The sequence below is a fragment of the Passer domesticus genome, chromosome 1, assembly GCF_036417665.1.
Source record: "Passer domesticus isolate bPasDom1 chromosome 1, bPasDom1.hap1, whole genome shotgun sequence".
Taxonomy (NCBI): Eukaryota; Metazoa; Chordata; class Aves; order Passeriformes; family Passeridae; genus Passer; species Passer domesticus.
Genome location: NC_087474.1, coordinates 16,760,617 through 16,783,164, shown reverse-complemented (window position 1 = coordinate 16,783,164; position 22,548 = coordinate 16,760,617). Strand labels below are relative to the sequence as shown.

Genomic DNA, 22,548 nt, shown 5'->3' with positions numbered 1-22,548 from the left:
GGTCTTGGGTTGCTTATTTTTCTGTCGTAATGTGCTTCCATTTCTTTATGTTTAGCACATATTATGAAGTGTTGCTGTCAGCATTAGGGCTTCTTGTACCTTATGAAGTGTAAGAGCAGTTGTACCGGCCCAATGACCTGCCTTGTCTGGTGATTGTTACCCAAAGAAGGATGTGGGATCAAGGAAAGTATGTAGTCATACTCCTGGAATATCCTCCCAGCTCCCAGAAATATGCAATTAAAAGATTACTTGAGGGAAACTAAGGATTATGTCCTTTTTCTTAACAGCGCTCAATGGATTTTTTTTTCCCATTAACTTGTTTTTTTATTTTTTAAACTCCTCTTGACTCAGTAACTGCAATGTTCTGCAGCAGGAAGTTCCCTAGCTTACCAGCACTTCCATAATGCTCTGTGAAATTAATATTCACATCTATGTAGTTTTGAATCATTAGCTTACTTCTTTTATTTGATGACCCTACAGTTGGTATTAAGAGAGACAATGACCAGTCTTTTTCCATTCAACTTCTGTCACTCATGTTTATAGACTCAAACAGATGTTTGAGTCATCTGTTTTCATAATGGAGAGTCCTACATAATTCAGATGTTCCTTGTAAAGAAACTCTTCTGTAACTTTGATCATCCATGCTGCCTTTTTCTTAACATAACCATTGTATCTTTTTTGACCTGGAGTAAATTAAAATTGCATGCAATATTCAAGATGTTGGTGGACTGTGGATTTGTACAGTAGCATAATGGTATTATCTGTCTTATTTGCTATTAATTTCCTAGCATGTTCTAACAGCTATTTGGTATTTTAATCACTAATGAGCACTGAAATTTTCAAAAATGGTTATAACCTCAAACTCTCTTTTTGAGCAACAATAGTTTGTTCAATGTCAATGTGCATCACTTTACACTTGTCTACATGGGATGTAATCTGTCAATTTACTACCCATTCAGTAAATCTTGAAGTATCTTCCTTCTAACCAGCCCTTGAAGTCTTCCCTGAATATCAGAATGTACTCAGCAAGCTCTGCTGCCTCACTTAAACCCTCTTTTTCAGCTCACTAATATAGAGAGCTGCCTGAACGAGTCCACTCTGTGTGACTGATAATCTGCATCTCCAGGGAAATTTGGCTTTTGTACCTACAAAAAGGGGTTTGGGTTTTTCCTATCTTTATTCAGTTTTTTATCAGTGGGAAGATCTCCTCTCTTTGTTTCTTTATGGAGGGATGTTGCCACATGCCCTCTGGAAATCCAAGGGAGCCATGTCTGCTGGCTATCTCAGGTCTGTTCTCTCACTGGGTTGGGAAATGGCAGCAATTCTCGCTTCTGCTTTCCTTGACCCATATGATCTTGTTTTTCAGGTTCTCTCTGCAATATTAAATTGCTAATTTCACAGTACTGCATTTGGGGGTTGCTACTTGCCTAACGCATCCACATGGAACCTGTCAAGAGCCCTATTGGAGAGTGACACGCTGCTTTCTGAAGTTGGGGAAGTGTTAATGGTTCTTATTTTAGCTCCATCAGCAAAAGAAAATTACAAGCGATAGTGCCTCTGTGGCTAAATTTGTGGTTTATTGAAACTGTAGCAGAGCCCACAAGATGAGGAGAGAAAATAATGTCTGATTTTAAATTTCAGCTGTTGGCTGCAGCTGCAGCTTTCAGAAAGCTTTTCAGCCCGGTTCCTGTCCCATTTTCTCCCAGCTTCCTTTCACTGCAAAGGGAGGCTGAATTGCAACATTGAACATTCCATTACTTCGGTTTTTCAGTACGCAAACAACTTCAACTTCAACTGGCATGGCTTTCAGCATAGGTATTATCAGAAATACACTGTTTAAAGGGGATGGGGAAACATAAAATTTAAATCATTTTTTGAAGTCTAAATGTGTAGCAATCCAAGAGATGTTTTTAAATAAATAGGGTAATGGTTTGAATTTCCTGCAAGGTGCTGAATTTTTATGTTAATCTTTAATTGGGATGTCTCTCCCTCAATCAAACAGCATCAGAATTCACAGTTACTTACACATTGAACAAAGCTGCTATGTTCTTGCAACTGGTGACAACTACTGCAAGATGGAGGGGAATTAGTCTTTAATGCGATAAAAAATCTCTGTGGCATGGCAGTCCCATGCTGATGAAGACAGCTGAGGAACTGGAAACATGTTACCTTTCCACAAGCAAGCCTTTATTCGTTTCTTGGAAATGCTCCCGAGATTTACATGGCACTATGAAGAAAAGGTATTTAGTGATGATTTGCAAAATATTGCCACAGTCTTAATGTCTGTGGCTAAAATCAAATACAGTGTAAGACCGTGTTGAAAAAGGACCTCATGCTGCCCAAGACGGGTAGCCCCGTCCTTGAGAGGAATATTTCTCAGACTTAAGTCAGAAGACCACCCAGTCTTTTCCTTGCTGGGTGGGGAAAACAAACAAATTACCTTCTTTGATGGTTGGGAAAAGAAAGTGATTGATAATTACTGCCTGCAGCATTTTACCCCTAACTGCGGTGTTCAGCTTGTGTTTTCTGGCTGAGTTTAGGCACTTTAGGAGACAGTGCAGAAGAGCAGACTAAAAGCATTACACGAATACTATTCATGGGCTGAAAACTCATCCTTCATTTACTTCTTCATCCTCTTCCAAGGGCACTCCTGCGTTACTCTCTGTTGTGAGAGGGGTTTGTAAGACTGAAATGGAGGCATGTAAGTAATACTGTATCTTGTCTCAAAGAGATCTTGATGCTTCTTTCCTTCTAGCACTTTGCCCAGAATATCCTCCAGCTGGTGAAAGGATTTAAATATCATTCCAGCTGCAGTCTTGAACTATTATCTTTTAATGGCAGTTCTAGAGAAAAAGGCAAAAGAGGGGTGAGAAAAAAATGGGAATTTATTACTGGACCTTATTTTATTAATTATGAAAGATTAAATAATAGTCTGAAAAAAAATAAATAAAATGGAACAAATTATAGAGTTTTATTTTGCAAATGAATCTTGGAAATCAGAGTATTGTAGAATTTACATATGCACTAAAAGCTGTCTATGTTGCCAATTAATATTTAATAGCCTTTTCTTCTGGACAGAGGAAAAGCTGTCATTGTCACTACTTACTGCCTGTTCCCTACCCTGCACTGTGCTGCAGGAAAAAGGCATCTGCTATGTTAGGAGACATATTTGTATATCTCAGTGCAGACTTGAGTTTGTAAAGGGACATACCTAATAAAATGTCACTTTGTGTTGTCAGTGGAATGCTCACCTGTGAGTCATCCTGTGGTTTGAAAAGTTTTTGTAAGAAATACAGAACAGTTGGAATTAAATTGTCTTGGGTTATATATTTATTCATGAGAGAGACAGAGACTCTACCGCTGAAAAAGCTTAAACCCAATATGACACCTTCCTATGCTGACGTTGCTTATTCTTGTCCTCACCCCAGGCAGTTCTGTATGCTTCTTGTGGCCTGATGAGACAGGGCTTTGTTACTTTTCCTACCTTTTTATCTTCTTGCACAGGAGCAGCAGACTTCCCCTTGTAGGAGGAATAAGATATGACGTGAGTCAGGACACTGCATCTCACTCTGTGTATGGACATTTTACCCTTGCAAAATCTGAAACATTCTTTCCCTTTTTGGGAGGAGGTTGCTGCAGCCACAGGCTCCCGTCCTGGCTGGGCAGAGTGCCCCAGCCTCAGGTCTCCTTTCCCTGGGGGCTCTCTGTAGTCATGCAGCATCCAGCTGCACCAGTGTTTTCAGAGGTAAATTTAGGTCATGTACCCTTTTCTTACTGTTAGTATATTAAGTTCAGAAGAATGGGCTGTGACAATCTCACTAGCTGTACTGCAAAGAGATGATGAGGATACTGGAAAGAAAAGTGAAGAGAGGCAAAGACTTGGTTTCCAAAAAGTAAACTGAGGCAAAAAGATAATGCAAGTTTTATGGAGCTCAGCTGATGTGAGTGAGTGAGTGAGTGAGTGAGTGAGTGAGTGAGTGAGTGAGTGAGGAGGAGGCGGCTATGAGATGGTTTTCCTACCTAGCACGTGTCATACAGCACTGGTGGGTCTGGCTGACACAGGGGAATAAAACTGATCCTTGGAAACTGCAGCTAAGGCAACTTTGCCATGAAGAAATAGGGTGCAATTTCTTAGCACTGAGGGTAATTAAACATGAGTTAGTTAACTGTAACATAGTGTGTGAAATGAGAACAGGTATATTTGCAAAGCCATTGAGCCATCTGAGGAGCAAGAAAGACTGTATTTAGTGGGTGGTTGCTGCAGGGTGGAGGATTGTGGCAGTCCTGCTGCTGCTGGACGTGGTATGCCCGAGTCAGCAGCTCCATCCTGCCTGCTGAAACACCCTCAAACATCAGCAGTGGCAGCTCTGCACTAAAGGCAGTGATTATAAACTGTCGTGCTTGCACCTTTCAGCAGATAACGTGCAGTGCTCAGTAGGATTTGTTCCCTTCCATGTACATCAGGACAGGTATGTTTTGAGGTGTTTTTCCTTTCAGGTTTTTCTGTCATGCATAAAAGATGGACTGTGCTGGAGACAGTGACTGGATGTGTGTATCATGTCTTTGGTTAGGATGGTTTGGGGGTTTCTTAAGGTAGATATCTCATGTGGGGAATTAAAGGCAGAGGAGAGAACTTGGCTCAGGGTTAAGCTCCCTCAGACAGGAGTTTGATGTCCTTCACTTTCTTATGCTGATCATCTGGGTGGATCTCATTGCATGTGTGGTGGGGTTTTAAACAAATGCTAGTGCAGATGCAGCACTGGTGTCCTGAGATCAGTAATATCTTCTTCATCTCATTTAAGCTTTTGGCTTTTGTGAGGATCCTACATCAAATTTAATGGCATTTGATTATCTTGTCTGATTTCTGATGGGAAATCAGACAAGATAATCAAATGGTCCCTGTTGCCCTAAAGCTATGAAACCCTAAATACTGAAGAGTGAATTAGTAAGTGTGCATCCCAGCAGAACAGACAGGGTAGGCCTGAAAAGAACAGCAGTGCCACTGCTGTCAACTCCAATTGCTTTCTTACTAATCAGCAGTCTTAATAATAGCATGAGCATGGTCTGGGGAGGTCAGAGAGGCACTTTGAAGGAGGGAGATGTACATACTGTTGCAGAGGTTATTGATACATTTACAAGTTGAAAGGTCTACATTAGACATCTGCTCTTACATCTGCCTTCAGAGGCTGGTGCCCTACAAGGGCAGAAATAAAAGCTTTACATACCACAACTTGTGACCATCCTGATGGGTTAGAAACCAGATCTGCATAGAAGCAAAGCTGTAAGAATTTATTCTACTTGTCTTTATCTCTTTTCAGATATTCAGATTTTCATTTCTTGTGTAGTATTGCCATTGTTGTGGGGACAGGAAGTAAAAACTATTTTAAATGTCCAACTCATTAAGTCACAATGGTCCTGAGCTCTCACTTGATTTTAGTCTGATTCTTAGAAAAAAATCTAGTTCTTCCCAGTGACATTGTTGAGAAAAGTCAGATATATGATTGGGTACAGTCCAGAGATGAATAGAATGAATAGTGTTCCCAAAAGTGTTACTTTTTGAGAAAGACCATCATAATGAATTATGTGAATCCTGTGGGCTGGCAACACTGGTGCCATTGTGTTATATTTCTGCTCATTATTTTCCAATTTTTATTGAATGTTTTTGGTGGTAGATTATTTATCAGAAATACTGATGATAAGTAGGTGGTTATGGTAATCACAGCATAACTAGAACTATTACTTTATTTCTGAACCCAGTCTCAATTGAAGTATACTTTGTATTCCTGTTTATTCAAGCAGTCACCTAACAATCTGATCATGTACATGGTAAAAGCTGAAATTAAGGATCTCTCATATTATTTCAAAGTATAAATGTACTTTGTGTAGAGCAGCTCCTGGTACTTTTGATCACTAAAGCATGTTGCCTCATAAATTGACAACCAGATCCTGCAGATGTCCAGTGATAATCAGTGTTTCAAGCAGTAAGTCTATTCTTCTGGCACTGCTAAAAAGTTGTATCAATTTGAATCCAAACTCAGCCAGAACTGTCTTTGAGTCACTTTGTCCAAAGTGAACTTATCAAAACCAAAATGCTTTACACTGGGGAGAAATAGAATTTGATTGTAGAGCAGATGGACTTTAAAGCAACCTTCCCCTGTCCCTTTTGTCCACCTCCTTCAGAAACAATCCCCTACACTGTTCTTTCCCACCCACACGTTGCTTTTTATTCCATTAAACTGTAGTGATTAAAATTTCTGCAATGTAAGGCATATTTTGTCTTTCACAGAGTAATTTGTTTGGTACCTTACAAAAACATGATCATAGTTTCTGTTTCGGGGTTTGCAGGCTGATCTCTTTCCTTACCTTCCTGTGTGAAAATGTGGTGTGTGAAGGAAGGGCTGTCCAGGCTGGCAGGTGGCAGAGGAGCTGAGCCATGTCAGGGTCTCCAGCTCCGAGCTGGCTGTGCTGGTGGCAGGGTAGTCATATCAATAGTAGTTTGGTGTGGTGGGATGACAGCAGGAGGGTACAAAAGCTGAAAAAAGGTGTTCCATTGCATGAGTCAGAAACATGGATCCTGTAATTATGCTCATTTAGCTCTGTTCCATCTTCCCCTGGGCGTTGGAAAGGGAAAAAATGTTAAAATGTATCTACTGTTAGCTTTGTTGGGATTGTCCCAAATTAGAGAGGGAGACAAAGCTATTGATGAAAGAACAGAACCACCTCTTTTTTTTGTTGTTGTTTTTCTTCTCACTAGAATGTTAGCACTTCTTTATGATGACCACAGTACTTTTTCTCAATTTGATTTAGGGGATGCAAAAGTGTTTACTGCTTTCAGGCCTTTTAATTTATTTGAAATACTGGAGGAAGAGGAAGGAAACAAAAATAAACTTGGAAAACAGAAAATATAACCTATTTAACATGATCTAAGTCCAGGTGTGATAGTTGTGAACTTGAATAAAATGTCTTTTGGAGAGCATGAAGATTGATGTGTTACTTGGAGATGAGTGTCTGACAGCTTGGCAATGCCAAGTGACAGGTGATTACAGCCACTTCACAGAGCTGTATGTGGAATGGAATTGGAAGGACGAATATATCTTCTGCCTGAATATTTAATGTTCAACTTCTTAGTCACTCTTTTGTATAATTGTTTTAGTGATTAAGCCTAGCTCATGGCACCACTCTTAAGCCTCTGAACATTCCTGAAGAGTAAAACCTGTAGGTCTGACAAGACACAATGAAATTCTGTTGTGGAGATGAGCAGAAAAACTCATACTCAATTTACTTCTTTGCTTCAGCTGAGTGTTGCTATTTCACTCCTTGAGCTAATTTTTCCTCACAAGTATGAGACTTCTTAACTGAACTGGAATGTACAGTGTATAAATACTGAAACTCTCCACAGATTTTTAACAGGGAAGGTAACTTCATGACAAGTAATCCCAGAAGTTGTTTTTGATTGTCATTGTACTTTTTAAAATCAAGTTCAGATGTTTTCCTTTAATTTAAGCACTGAATATTTAAGCCACTATGCTTGCATTAAAAATAGGACCCACTTCATTGCCATCTCTTACTAAGTGGATGAGACCAAATGATCATAAAACCCCCCTCCATATTTTTATAATTTAGAATTCTTTGTACAATACCTAATCAATAGATAATTAATTTACAAATTAAGCCTCTTTGCCTCCAGATGTATTTACATGGATTTGTATTGATAGCCCTCAGAATTTTTTTTCATTTTGCCTGAACAAGTTAGTGGCTGTTGTTGTATCTTTTTTGATAATATGCTATCTGGACATAATCCTCTTCTTTCAGAAATGAGTCTATTTTAATTTTAAGCATTGAGAGACAACCACCCAGCCTGGCAGTGAAGATGCTGAGCATGAATGAGAACAGAGGTGTGCTCAAATGAGCTGCACCCCTGAAGCTGCTCTGTGTTGTCCAAGGAGGAAATCAGAACTTCATCACAGTTAGTGCTCTTTCTCTGGATTAAGTTCCTTTCTCCATTTCAAATCTGACTCCTTGGTAGCGAATAGCCACCCATGATTCCCCAGAGTACAGAGGGGAGATTTTCTGTCACGCTGGAGCATCCTCGTGATGCTCCCCTCCTGCAGGGCAGTCCCAAGCCACCTCTGGCCATATAAAGGCTTGGAAAGGTGCTGCATTGTGAGTGCTCATTATTCCTCTCTGCCTCACCACTCCAGGTCTAATATTTTTTTTCTGGACAACAGGTTAAAAACTGTCAGGCTGGTTCCTATGGAGAGCATTCATGACGTTTTTCACAGTGGCTACAGGATTTCACATGGACCTTGAGACAAGTCTTTAATTATGGAACACTTCTTATGATTTAACTATTAATAATTACCTTCCCAGATTTTTAGTTCTGAGTAATTGCTAGAGCCACGGAGTCATTGTTTTATATTATAAACTTGACTAATTGAGTGCAGCCAGTATTTGTTAATTGTTCCTCTTACGCACATGCTAAATCCAGAAGTGTTGAAGTTGCTCTGGGACATTAATTTTAAACACAATTAAAACATCATAACCTGTTGGCAATTATTCTCTGTGCATTGTTTTGATATTGATGGACCCAGATCTGAGCACAGTAATTAAAAAGAACCACTGTTATTGTTGATCCCACAGATAAACAAAGGCTGATTGCGTGCTGTGAACTGGTTAATCAAGTTTATTTAACTTGTTTTTAGTGATTCATCCCAGTTTCTGTACTGGGGTGCTCTTTATTTGAGCCTAATAATATAATGGTTCTGGCTGTCTCCAGCTGCTATAGGAGTTTCACAAATTCTTTAAACAGACTCCAGTAACATCTTAAGAAATGGCATTGTTAGATACACAAATTAAATCCAGCTTGAGACCAAGCGATTTTCCTTTAAAATGAGACATGCTTTGAGACCTTGTTGTCTCAACTGCTCCCTGTCCTGTGGAGTAGCAGAGATGATTATGTTTCCTGCATGATATTATGGTTTAGGGGCAGGCTCTTCGGTTTGGTTTGATTTTGATGATACCAAAGTGTGCCATGTTTAGTCTCTTCCTTTGCCAATACTCTTTAATCCTGTTTGAGAAACTACTTTCTGCAGCTGCAGAAGTTCTCATAAGATAACACTCAGTTTTCAAGTGACAGGTCCACCACCAAAAAACCAATCTCTCTTAGACCATCTCTATATTTTGGGTGTCTGGTTTGCTCAGGCCCCTTAGCAGCACTATCAATACCATTTACTGTCAGTCCCAGCACTGGGAGCATCTTGCTGTGGCCATGAAAGCAGCAGTTCCACACCAGTTTGGCACTGTCCCGAGGGGCACCTGGCTGCTCACTGGGACTGGGAAAGTCAAGAGATCAACTCTGTCTTGTGCTCTTGGCTATGGAAACTAAAGGTGCTGGCTAAAAGGAGATAGTTAAATTTAATGATTATTATTGTTGTTGTTGTTGCTGCTGTTGTTGTTGTCATCATTGTTTTAGTCTTAGACTAATTTTCTAGGTATTTTTCCCCACCACAGATGGAGGGAAAGCCTTCTAAGGAGCTAGAGTGCACTGATTTTGTTCTTATTAAGGTTTTTGGTACAATCACTACTGACCTCCACAGCTAACCTTGGTATTGTACAAGCCTGGAAAAGTTCCTTCCTTTAAGGCATTTAATGCTAGTATGTTTTGTACTTTCTTTTGTGTTATTTTAGGATAAGGGCTTTTTAAATGCCCTTAGTTTCTGAACTCTCAGTTTCTGGGCCCTGTGTACAGATAATGTCTTGGTACGGCTTTCATGGTGCTGCTCCAGGCAACTGCACTGGCTTTCTTTGTCCATCAGAGGTTTCTGAATTACTTTACATTTCTTGAAGCTGGTGGTGTTCAGTGTTCACTCTTCCTGCAAGAAACCTCTCATGCTTCCAGCTGGCTGTGAATGTAAATTGCAAGAGGCTCATTGCAATTGTCCAGACTTCGGAAAACCTTGGTGTTAAAGGCACATTCCTTCATATCACAAAAGAAACATCAGATAAGTGGGATGGCTGGCCATCACTTCTCCTCCTAAAATAGTCCACAATCAGAATGAGCAGGAGGAGCCCAGGGCCAGTGAAAACAGTATTCTAAATAAAATCACACTGTTTTCTTTAATTGCAGGGCAACTATAGGAGTATTCTGCTGGGAGCACTGTACTGCAGACCTTAAATAGCAGTGCTAATGTTTAAATTGTATTTTCATATTTTCTATGTTTTTCATGCCAGATTTCTGGGACTTTTGCCAGGTTCCAAGACCATATAGAATTAGTTGTTAAAAAGGAAAATAAATGATTCTGAAGTGCTAGAGAATATGTATGTCTGATCTAATGAACAATAGTTTTGTTCATTTATCAATTGTTCATTGTAATTTACTCAAAAGCCTTTTTTTTTTTTTTACTGGAAATGAGAGGATAGGAGCACGAGGAGAATGATCCTCCTAGAGCTCCTGTACTGAATTTATATATACACAAAATATTTCTGTGTTCAATAATCTAAGTAGACAGGATGACATTTCTGCCAGATCGAAATGTAGAAGCAAATGTAGGGGAATTTTCCTAGCTTGTCTGGACTGGGTAGTTGAGAGGTCATTGCAAACAATTTGGCTGATGTTATATTGAAGTCAGAGCTGAAGAAAACTTGGAAGACCATATTATACTAGGTCTGTTTAAAAAGACATGCAAGATACTGCTACCTGGTGTTGGAGTATGAATTTAAGTGCCTATTTCTATTAATATCTTAGTTATGCTTTGTTCTTAATCTAATTCAGAAGTTGTCTGTGGATAAACTTTCTGGTCTTGATGCTGTAACTCAACACTAAGTTTGTTCCACCATCTCTGACTCAGTGTTGTGATTTGGATAGACTAAATCAGTCTGATATTCTCTGCTAAATCAACACATGTGGCATCTGCTGGAATCTGTGGGATTTGATCTCATCCTTCTGAGCCACACTATTTTTTTGCCTTGCAGCCTGGTAGATCTATTGATTTTCATGCAGGCTGCTGGCCTCTGATCTGCCAAAAGAGAATTAGTTACGTGTTTCTAAATGTTTTGCTACCGAGCCTTCGAAATCCCTCTTAACCCAAGTCCCTGCTTACATATTGCTACCATTCATTTTTATTGGCTTCGCTAAAGTTGAATTCCTGTATCTTGATTTTTTTCCCAATTCATTCTCTGAGCGGCTTGAAAGAATCCAACTGAAAACAAAACCTCAAAGAGTTTATATAATGAATTACTTTTAAACTAGACGCTAAAAAAGACAGAGGAGCATTTATCAGGAATGTTTGTGGGCTTGGTGGTTATGAGCTTAGGGGGGAAAAAAAAAAAAAAAGTGTGGAAAGGCTTTTGTCCCATGACAGAGATTTAAAAGGCTGCGGGCTCGGATTCCAGCGGAGGCTCAGGCCTGTAATCGCGTTGGAAATGTTGCCTTTCACACGGCGGGCCGGCTAGGGGCGGCGGCGGAGCCGTCACCTGTTGGGGCCGGGCCCGGAGCCCCGCGGGGCCGCGTCCGCCGGGGCTGGGGGGCTGCGGGGGCTGCGGGGCTCCGGCCTGCGCTTCCTTTTCCTCCCGAGCTGCGGGCGCTGCGGCTCCGAGCTGGAGAGGGGAGCTTGTGCCGTAGGCAGGGACAATGGAGGAAAATGAAAGCCAGAAACTTGAGCTGTGCCTGGCTTGCCCAGCAGACAGCAGGCAGACGAGGGGTAAGTAAGCGGCGATATAAGTAAGGCAAAGATGGAGTTACGCTTAAGCATGTCCCTCGTTGCTGCTTTATATAACTGGAGGCAGAATGCATGAAAAAAAATAATTTTTTTTTTTTTTCTTGTACTAATGGCTCTGCTGTGCACATTTCCCTAACGCTGAAACTTTGTGAGTTTAACTTTCTCTTTGGAGAGATTTCTGTGTGCCCTGCGAAGCCGGGACCACGCTGCATGGCTGTCAGGGATGCGGGATCCTGCCGGTGCGGAGGCTGAGGTGGGCAAAGCGTGTCCCCTTCCCTTTAAATGCTCTGCCAGCCTCAGCTATGTCAGAGGAATAGCAATTCCTTCGTAAAAGTGGGTTTGAGCTCATCTTTACCTCGGGGTGTCTGTTAAAAGAGGGAGATCCACGGCAGATTGTGACAGGGTTAGTTTACTTTGAGTGAAACCGCTGGGGTTTGTTTTGGAGCGAAGCCAGGACTGTCTTAGCCGCCGTGCATTCACACATTCACTGCTGTGCTATCTCTTTCCTAAAATGTGAACGAAAACTGTTTCCTGGAGAATTCTACATGGGCCATTCCACGTGGAGCATAACATTCAGGTAGCCTGACAAACACCTAATCTAATCTATATCTGGTATAGTGTTTGTGGGGCACCTGTGAACATTCCCATTTCCTGCATGTTGTATTCCTTAAAGACTCTTCAGGAAAAGTTGTGTTACTGTGCTTCTGTGAAACAAATAGTTGACGTGGTTTTAAAAAAAATCACACAAGTTTACGAATATGGAATGTCAACAACTAGTGTATTAGCAATTTAGGAGGAAACTAAATGTTCTTCATTTTTTTTTTCTTTTTTTTTTTTAATTGGGTGTTCAATAATTGATTTATGGTCTTTTGAATTATTTTTAAGTAAAATTACTGAGCACTGCGATAACCTTTGTGTGTGTTTATGTTTAGTGGGACAGAAATTTTCACTTCAAGAATGTGTCTGACTAGGGAAAAAAAACGCCTTCAGTAACACATTTCTTCTGCAGGGGTTGTATGAAACTGCCTCAGATACATGTGGAGCTAGGAAAACAGAGGGCTGACCAGACTGATTCTATGGTTCCCAAAAATGTTGAGTGCTGAAAGCTCATAACCAAATGTAGTAGTTTTGGCCCCTATCCAAAATTTACATTGGAAAGAGAGCTAATTGTAAAGACAGTGAAGTAAATTAGAACAATTCCAAATAATATCACATTTACTGCTAACATAAATGTAACAGAGGTTGGTTTGACTCATGCTGTTAAATCCATATTCTTTTTTAAAATGTTAGTATTGAACGGGGTTTGCTTCAAGGCTCAGTTTCACAGTATCAGTATGAGTCAGGTCCACGCTTGTTCCTTTCTGAAATTATTCTGAAAATGTTCTTTTCTCATGTCACCTGGCTTGCAAAACAGGACTATTAAAATCTTCATAGCATTTAAAGTAATGAAGCAAAGTGACTTTCCTGACCTTTGTAGACTTCATGGAGGGTGTGACTTAGAAGAATTACATACCAGGACATATCAAAGGACTTTTTAATTTTTCTATTCTTTTTCTCCTAGCTCACAGCCATTAATCTGTCATGGTAATCTTGCTGCTAATCCTAGACATACTCCTTCTACACTGCAGACCTGGGTCTTTACTGGAGTAATGGGTGATGTTGGTGATGTTAAGAAATCTTGAAACTTGTTTTCAGATCAGGGAAGCAAATCAAATGTAAGAGTTACTCATGCCTTTGGATAACCAAATTCCTTCCTGTCAATCAGCAATTCTTGCATTTAGTTGCCCTCCAGACTTGCTGCTTTATTGAACAGAAAGACCTTTAACTTTTAGCTTCTGAAAATGAGGGAGGGAGAGAGGGAGACAAGCTTATCTCACACCTCTGTGTTTTCTATTGCCTTCTCTTTGCTCCTTTCCCAAGGAGGGTACTTGCATAATTTATCCTTTTCCTACTCTTAGCACTCATCTGGGAACCATCACATGATGTTTCACACATCTCACAGTTATCTGTGGAGATTGATTTGCTAGGCCTATTTATCTTCACTTGGAAGATATGGAAGGTTTACCCACGGTGTTATTGAGCACTCCAAAATCAGAAAATCTCTCTGTTTTTCCTCCCTATGGCACTGTGGCAAACACAGTGTCTGTAGAACTTGTGAGATCCACAGGGGAGTTTCAACAGCCCAGTGCTGAGCCCTAGGCAAGTGACAATGAAGTCACTTATCCCTGTCCAGAAAGTGGTCCAAAACTTTTTTTTTTCAGCAGTTAATAACGACCCATACTGAAACACAATAGATTTTGGTTTGCAAAGAAAGTAATTTGCTGCTATGTGCTGTAATGATGCAGGTCAGGATCTTGCTGGATGCCCAAGTCAGCTTTCTGGCAAGATGAGGAATTAGTTTGCATAGTTTGCATTCCTTTCTTTTCACTGGTATTTAGGCAGTATTTTCCAAATATATGAACAAAAAATAAGATAATTTGTTGATCTTTCTAACACAGTGTAAGAAAAGTATGTTATTTTTGATTCCTTTTCAAGTTTTCACCTAATAACAAACAGTGGTAAAACACTTTACTTGATAAGTCTCTTTATGTGCCAAATAATTAGCTCTTTCTTAAGCTATTGAAATAACGGAAGTGCAGAGTCGGGAAAGACTTTGCATGAGAGAGATTTAGGACCCAAAATACACACTCATGAGTTCTGGGTTGTGCTTGTCAGCACAGGTTTACCTGCCTTCTTGAGGAAGTGCCTGCCAACTTCAGTGATTGAAACTGCTGCTGTGACCGTACTTTGAGGGCTTATACCAAATTGCTGCACTCAGTCACCTGTGCTCATGCTGACTCCCTCCAGCTCCAAGAAAATCCCTTCTTTTATGTCTGTTCCTTTCCAGCAGCCTGAGGGATATAAACTCTAGGCTCTTGGCACAACAAATTAAAGACGGTAAATTCCATCCAGCCCCAACTCACCTAGTTTCCCTCCCATGTAAAATCCATCGGAATGACTGTGCAGCTTTCAGAAACTGTTTTCACTGAGTGTATCTGGAGTACCCATGCTGGCTTCATGCAAGCAAAACTTTCCTGTTTGCCATTTTTCTCAAACAAGCTCAGTGTACCTGGTGGCTCATCACTTTTCAACAAGCAGAGAGGATGGATGTTTCTTAATTGAGTTGTGCATGAAAAAGTCGAGTGCATGCAAGTTTGTACAGGAAAGGGAGGCTGCTGCTCTGGAGGTTTAACCAGGATTGTGATGCTAAGAAGGTCTTAGAAGGTGCTGTGAAGACCACAGATGACACTTTGAATCTGTGTGAGAGTAAGACTTCCCTGTGAACGATACCTGCTCACAAAATTGTGTCCAGCTCTGTGCTCATCAAACCATGGTGTCAGCTGCAGCCTGGGCCCCTGTGCCTGCATCTGCTTTCAGGACAGGTTTTCATGAATGCAAACAAGAGGGCATTGTGGAGAAGCTTGGAGCCCTTGAGCAGTTTAGGGAGTTTACAAAATGTGCAAAGTCTTTGAGGACTGTCCAGGGCCAAGTTCTGTTATGGAACCCAAGGAAATTGATTCCCCATGTGAATTGGTGGGATATCCAGCAGCAGCTCCAGTGTTGGAGGATTTGCTTTATTACTGGGGCTTGAGGTTCCATGGCACGTGGCAGGCAATTGACAATGCACACCAGAAAGCTGAGAAATCTTCAGCATAAAATCGTGAGGCAAGTGGTGTGCCTACAACACACAGTGTCAGAATGAGTGACTGAACCATAAAAAAAAGCGAGTAGGTGCCTGTTTCCAAACAGTGATGCTGTATAAAGGCAGCACATGGGTGAAACGTCGGTGGGAGAGGATAAGGGGCTCTGAGGCAACAAGTGTCAGACAGAGAGAAATAAAGATTTGTTCAAAACAGGTAGAAGAAGGAGCTCCCTGCTCCTAGGGAGATGCTGGGAAGGGTTAACACTCAGGGATGTCTGAGTTTGAGTCTGTCTGGTAAAGATGAGGAAGGCCACATAAGACTTGGAGAGGCCTTTTCAGTACTTCAAATTTTTGTTAGTTTTTGGGTTTTTTTTTTTCCTTTGCTGACAAAGGAGTGAGGGATTTTTTCAAAGGTATTAGGTAACAAGGCTCCAGTCTGCAATTTTTTGAGCACCAGAGGGTTCATGTTACAGAGTTACCTGAAGATAAGCCAGCACTTACATACCCACAGTGTCTGCCTATCTCTTTACAAACGTCGTCGTGGTCTTTGGTCTTAAAGTAGATTTTAAAGTAGTAAAATTTATCTGAGGGTTTTTCTTTTCCTTTTTTAGATCACACAGAACTTGCTTTTATTCTATTTCTTAAGAAATGGTTTATGGAAAAATGATGTAGAATTTTCCAGCCTGCTGTCCTGAGACATATAAAATCTGAGGGAGATCCATGAAATTTAAAACCAGACCACAGCAAAAATCAGGAAAAAGAGACTCCCAAACCCTCTTATTATTTCCTAGGTGTTTCAGAACATGTTGAAAAGACACTGAAAAAAAAGATTAAGGATTACAAACCTGCTCTGTCAAAATAATTTTATCAGTTTGTATCTTTAAGTATACAAGTTATGGGGCCAATAAGTGTATTGGACCCTATTGAAGAAATCTGTTTCTTCTTGTAGAAAGCATCCCGTAGATCTTAAAGGTCAGGGAATAAGGGCCCTGTCAGATCTTCTTTTCAAGTCACATAGGTGAAGTTGATATAAAAGGAACATCCACTTTAATGATACCCACTTTTCCGTGAGGCAATACTGCAATTGTGTGATAAAAGTAGATAAGTGTGTGCATAGCTTATATAAGGGATTATTTCTGGGCCACTTACCATGATATGTGTATGCCTAATGATGCAGAACATGCCATTGCACACTACCAGACTTTTTAAAGTACCTAGCTTTCATATCAATCTTTTTACCCATTTTGCTACTAATGTGAATGTTGATATGAAGTTTTTAATAATATAAACGATGTTTGGTTTTGGTTTTTGTTTCTTTGCAGACCAGGCAAAACCCAGTTTGCATGTAACATCACTGGACGATGCAGAATGTCTCCGATCTAAAGAGCTGCTTTCGAGCCCGAGCAGTCACACTTCGTCCAGCTCAAAGCCCACCCGCAACATCCCTCGAAGACATACAGTAGGTGGCCCTCGCAGTTCCAAAGAAATACTGGGAATGCAAACCTCAGAAATGGACAGGAAGAGAGAGGCTTTTCTTGAGCATCTGAAACAGAAATATCCCCACCATGCCACAGCAATAATGGGACACCAGGAGAGACTAAGAGATCAGGTAAGGAAGTCAAATTTGTATCATGTGTGTTTAGCAGTCCTTATAACTCCTACAAAACTGAGTGTTACCTCATTACAAAAGGTGAGAATGTAACAGAGTATGAAAAAATTTTTGGATGTGGCCTGCGATTCAGATGTTGCCTTGAAATTCAAAGAAACAAAATAAATCTGTTCAGTATTACCTTGGAATTGTTTGTTGAAATTGACATTTCTGAAGAGCTTTTCATTTTTTTTAGAGCATACACAGAGAAAGGAATGAAGGTGAGACTCTTGATCTTAGTATATGAGTCTCAATCTACTTTTCACAGCTGAAAGGAAAATATGGAACAGCTGCTGACTTCTGTTACACTTTGAATATTGGCACCACTGCCTGGGAGAAAAGAAAATACCTGCAGAGTGTGTCTGTATGCTTTAGCTGGCTCTGTTACCCTTTCATTTGGTTTCTTTTCTATTTCTGAGTTTTGTAATGCAAACAGAACAGACTTACCCATAACTGTCTGCCTCCTCCAGGGAGCTTTGACACCCACATCGGTCTGTCAGCAGCATACCTGAGGGTGGTGTGCCTCTGCCTGCAGCTGCTTCCCAGCAGCGAGCAGGGGATTGCAGGGTCAGAGGAGAGGTGACACGCTGATGTATCTCTCAGAGCAGGTGGAGGCTGCGGCACGCCGACCTTCTGAATTCAGAGACTGCCGTGCAAGGATCTCTTCGTAACTCTGGGCTCTGCTTTTGGGTGCAATAACAGAGTTTAATCTCTTCGCGCAATCTATAATCTATTCAATAATTAATTTTTTTTTCAATCAAGCGTCAGAATTTGGAGTTTGGTCTAAAGAATCTTGTGCTCGTTATTCTTGGTTTAACAAATGATTGACAGCAAGCCTTTTTGTAGAAGCTTATTTCTCTTAGTGGCTTATAGGTGTTTCAGCACTAACAGCAAATTAAGTGTAAATAAGGAATAAAAATAAGTTGGAAAAATATTGTACTCTGTTATGGAAGCTCTCAGTGAATTCCAAGCTTCTTTGAAGCTTTGCATACTTGCGAGGCTTTGAAGATCAGACTGTTACAGGTTTGGAAAGATTGTAATTTGTTAACTCACCCCTAGAACTTCTCTTTTACAGGGTCTCTAGAGATCCCAGGTGCTATCACTGTTAGAATCCATCTGTATCCAGCTAAAATTGCTGCAAGACTTCAGCTCTAATGAGGATGATCTATTCCTTATTTTTAAACAGTTGTACTCCTTTCTTTTTAAAGTCTTGACTTTTTTTCCTCCCCACTTATCTCTTCCATGAACTTTAGTGACTGTGTGGAATGTGCTGGGTGGTGGATAAAGATAGCATACAAATTAAATAAAGGGGGTGGGAGGGGGGCGAAATCCAGAGATTAGATCTTTTGGAGTCATGTAAATATTTAGTTCCAGTGTTGCAGACACTGCAAACCTAGTTTGAACAGCCTACAGCATTACACCCTACACATTTTGTAATTTGAGCCTTTTCTGAAGGCAGTAAATTACAGAAGGAATGCAGTAACTGCTCTTGATATTTGTTTAAAATGTGTCTTCCTTGCTAATTTATTGAGGGTAAAATTCATTCTCCTGCTTCTATTTTTTGGTGATCAGACATATGTATTATATGTGTTGTGTGTAATGAGTTTTTTTACGATTTTAAAACAAAATAACTTTAAAACTACTATTAGAGCATCAAAATGTATTTCTTGGAAGTGGGAAATACTGAAGACTCCAGCCATTCAGCCTTACTTTAAAAAGTATCAACTGAACTAAAACCACATGAAAACATGCAGAAATAAATAATACAAGTTGATTGTAAGAAAGTTGCTTAGTTGGCATGTGATGTATCAACTGTCTGGCTCATCAGATGCAGTGAGACTATGATGGTCATAGCATTAGTTCAGAGGGGGATTTTCTTACCAATTGTGTCTCTGTGTGTGCACCCACGTATCAGTATTTGGTGTGTGTGTTTATATGTAAGAATGTGTATATGGATACACATAGGTATGTGTGTATAAATATATATATATACACACAGCTGTGTGTGTGTGCCTGCATGTGTACGTATAATGTGTGATTTCTTAGCCACTCCGTGAATAAGGCTACAGTATAATTTTGCCTTGAAGGGTGTATTTGTATGTTTAGCATCCATGCTTCCTTTTTTCCACCCTTATATATATGAGTGTGTAGCAGTGGTATAGAAGACAAACTACATGCACATGTAGTAGCTATGCATATATAACATATACATGTATCACAAACAAAATTTGTAAGATGTATGGGAAGACATGTTTTGAAGTGTCTTATTTCCAATTAAAATGTCAGAATTTATTTTTCAGGTTCCTTTCCAGGTTCCTTTTCTCCCTTCTTACTTCTTCAGCTGCTCCAATATGTGGAAAGCGGCAACAGTGTCCATGGTGGGAATTTCCCCACTGTAGGACACCTATCAAGGATAGTAGTTAATGCAACACTGTTTTCTAATCTCTCTGTCAAATGGTACAGCTGAAACATAAAATACCCCAGTATTTACAGTCAGCAAGTAGTCCCTGGTGTGTGTGTGTATATATACATATACATATATATATATAATTTCTCCTCCAGGTTGCTCTAAACCCTGTCCACAACCAATAGAAAATCAAGATTGGTAATTGTCTGATTTCTTTTTGTGGACATGATGCTTCTCTTGCCCATTTTAGCCATCATTATCTGAGTATGGCAAACTGACTCCTTGTTTGCAGGAAATAAACATCAGGAAAAAAATATTATATATGCTGTCACATCCTACTTCCACCAGCAAGGGCAGCTGAATGTTGTCTGCATCTTCCACTATGTGCTAATGGTTTCCTCCAGGCTTCATTTATTCAGATAAACACCTCCCTGGATGTGCCTCCTGAGGACCCAATTCTGTTCCTGATAATCTGCCACAAATCAGAAGTACAATCATGGCCAGGTAAAATGCCAGCAGGGATTACTGATGGTTAGCTAATGTGATGACCTGAAACCTCCCAGCTGTGCACACAGACCATTTCTCCTCCGAAGGTTTGTTGCCTTGTTTGTGATAGCCTGTTCTGGAAAGGAAAGCTCACAGAGGCAGGGGCCATCTTTATTTGCACAAGGGGCTTGGGATATTGCAGCAAGGCAAACAGCCTGCAGCTAAGCTGGTCTGTGGTAAACTGGAGCACGACTTTGCAGCAGCCCTGGGGGGATGCAGACATGCCTTGTGCACCCCAGCACAGGAGAATGCAGTGCCCAGTGGCCACATCTCTGTGACCCACAGCTCAGCAGCTCACCCTCACATTGCAGCTTTTCCCCCTTTTAAGATAAGTCCACAGCTGGGCACCAGAGCTCCCTCCACCTGGAAGCCTGTAAAGCCGAGGAAGAATTTTTAATTTTTTTTAGGTAATGCAAGTTTCTGCAGGAGCTTTAAATACATTACCTCTGCCAAGGCTGTCTCACCTGTGGTAATGAGAAGAAGGTGCTAATGTAATCCCCACGGAAGTTAGGAAAGAAAAGAAAGCAAGAAAAAAAACAGTCTGGGATGTCTTCAGTTTCAGACAGTGTGAATCATCTGCTGTGGAGCTCATGGAAGGACATGGTCACCTGCTTACGTGAGGTTGACTCCGGTCAGCAGAAAAGAAAAGCAGGAACAAGTGTAAAAGCTAGGTCTGTAGCTGCAAACATGAAAAGGAGCTAGCAATTAAGAGGTTAAAATGCTAACCTGGCAATGGGAGGGGGTAATCCCTGCTGTGAACCTGTTTTACAAGTCACCTCTAAAAAAACCTTTCTGAGGGGCAGAGAACAAATATGAATGCGTACAAGTTTTTCTGAGCAGGAGCTCGCGAGCCTGCGGTAAGAAAGTGAGCTGGAAGAAGTTTGCCACAGCTTTTTTCAGTTTTTGTTTGACTAGGAAATAGGCTGGGAGGTGTGGAAGGGTCAGGAGCAGATCTAGTGCTTCAGGCAGTGCTCCATGAAGAAGAAATTTTCTTGGCAAATGAAATTAGATTTCAATCAATTAAAAAGAAAACTCAAATCCTTCCAGTGCCTTTGCAGGCCTGATTGCCTAGGAAATGGTGGTTTAGGGTTTTTTGTTATGCTCATTTAGATCTGAACATGACAGGTAACTCTGGCATCTGGGCAGGTGTGGCTAAGGTTACCATGGAGATCCATGATGTCATGCTTGATAGAGCATGTCAAGACAGCTAATCTAACATGTAGATGTTCAAAAAGTCCCATAGGCCAGGACTAAGCTTTATGCAAATAACAAAGTTACTCTGCAAAAGGGTGAAAGAAAACACGGCTGAGATATGGCGTGCGTTCTACCTGGAAGCTTGAAAGGATTATTACAGATTTCATCATAAATTAAAACTTTTGGAACTAAAAGAAGAGGATTTCAGACCGTCTCTGGCCTCACCTGTGGGATCTCACATTTCGGTAAATAAGCCTCTTTCTGTTTCTGCACTCGCTGTGAAAAAATGCTTTTGAAATCCTGGAGTTTGTTTCACCATGTTCCTGCTGGCAGCAGGGCCGAGTCAATAAAGCAAGTTTTCTGGCAGGGCATGTTCCCTTTTCTCTTTCAAAAATGAGTTCTTTATTGAATGAACTAAGAATTCGGAATTATTTGAAAGGCATTGTAATGTATCATGTTGATTATATGAATCATGCTGCAAAAATTTCCTAGGTAGTGTCTTGGAGGAGAAACTAAGAATGGAGACACTGTATTTATTTGTAGATTATTGCCAGATGTCTCTCCTTTAACTGTTAAAGTAGAACCCTAAAATTATAACAGCATTTATTCCAGGATTTGATATCTGTTACAATACTAAAACTTTTTGTTTTTTACATGAATCACAGTATCAGTTGGTTAAACTGACTTTGAGTGTATATTTTGATATCATAGGTAACATTTGAGCACTTCTTAATAGATTTTTTTTTCCTTGGGTAAAAACATGTTAGTAGAGGGTAAACATATTTGGAGGTGAAAGTCGAGCAACAGAAAGGCTATGGGGACTTTGGGATTTGAGGTATAAACAAAAGGGGATAGTTTCAGTCCCTCTGGAGGGACAGTAAACACCCTGTGTTCTAAGCTGCAACCACTTTCATGCTCGCATCAGGCAGGGCAGATCAAGTAAACACCAGCAGGTAAGGGATGGCTGGCACGGTGGGACGGGGTAACGGGAAGCAGCGTTGGGGCTACGGAGTCCCCTTGGTTCAGATGGCTCCGTGTGGAATGGGAACGGGTCGGTCTGGGTGGGAAAGGGTGGGAACAACACCCGAGCTTAAAAAGGTGAGAAGAAAAAAATAGTCATGTTGTGCCTAAGGCTGCTGAGAGATGTAAACTGGAGAGGAACTTCACTTCCATGTAGATCCTCAGTAGGATTTAGGGAATGAGGGGGTTGCGGAATATGGTAAGCACATTGTTTCATTCCAGGTGAAAAAACAGGGTGTAAAGGTTTTCTGATATTCTGCATTGCTTGATTAGGCAAGGTTAAATAAACATTTTTTGGAATGTAGTGACTTTTAAAGTGAAAGAATTGAAAGCA

General features: G+C 40.6%; 1 protein-coding gene across 20 annotated transcripts in view; it reads left to right on the top strand.

Annotated features, from left to right (window-relative positions):
- KIAA1217 (KIAA1217 ortholog) overlaps window positions 1–22,548 on the top strand; it is a 355,102-nt gene that overhangs the window by 167,721 nt on the left and 164,833 nt on the right. For 14 of the 20 annotated variants that reach the window (XM_064407697.1, XM_064407727.1, XM_064407743.1 and 11 more), the window contains one exon: window positions 16,722–17,008. In XM_064407697.1, the coding sequence (XP_064263767.1) occupies window positions 16,722–17,008 (287 nt within the window). Of the gene's footprint in view, window positions 1–11,544; window positions 11,700–12,182; window positions 12,295–16,721; window positions 17,009–20,426; window positions 21,440–22,548 lie in introns of those variants that run through there. The other 6 variants (XM_064407842.1, XM_064407717.1, XM_064407712.1 and 3 more) reach the window with 3 other exon arrangements.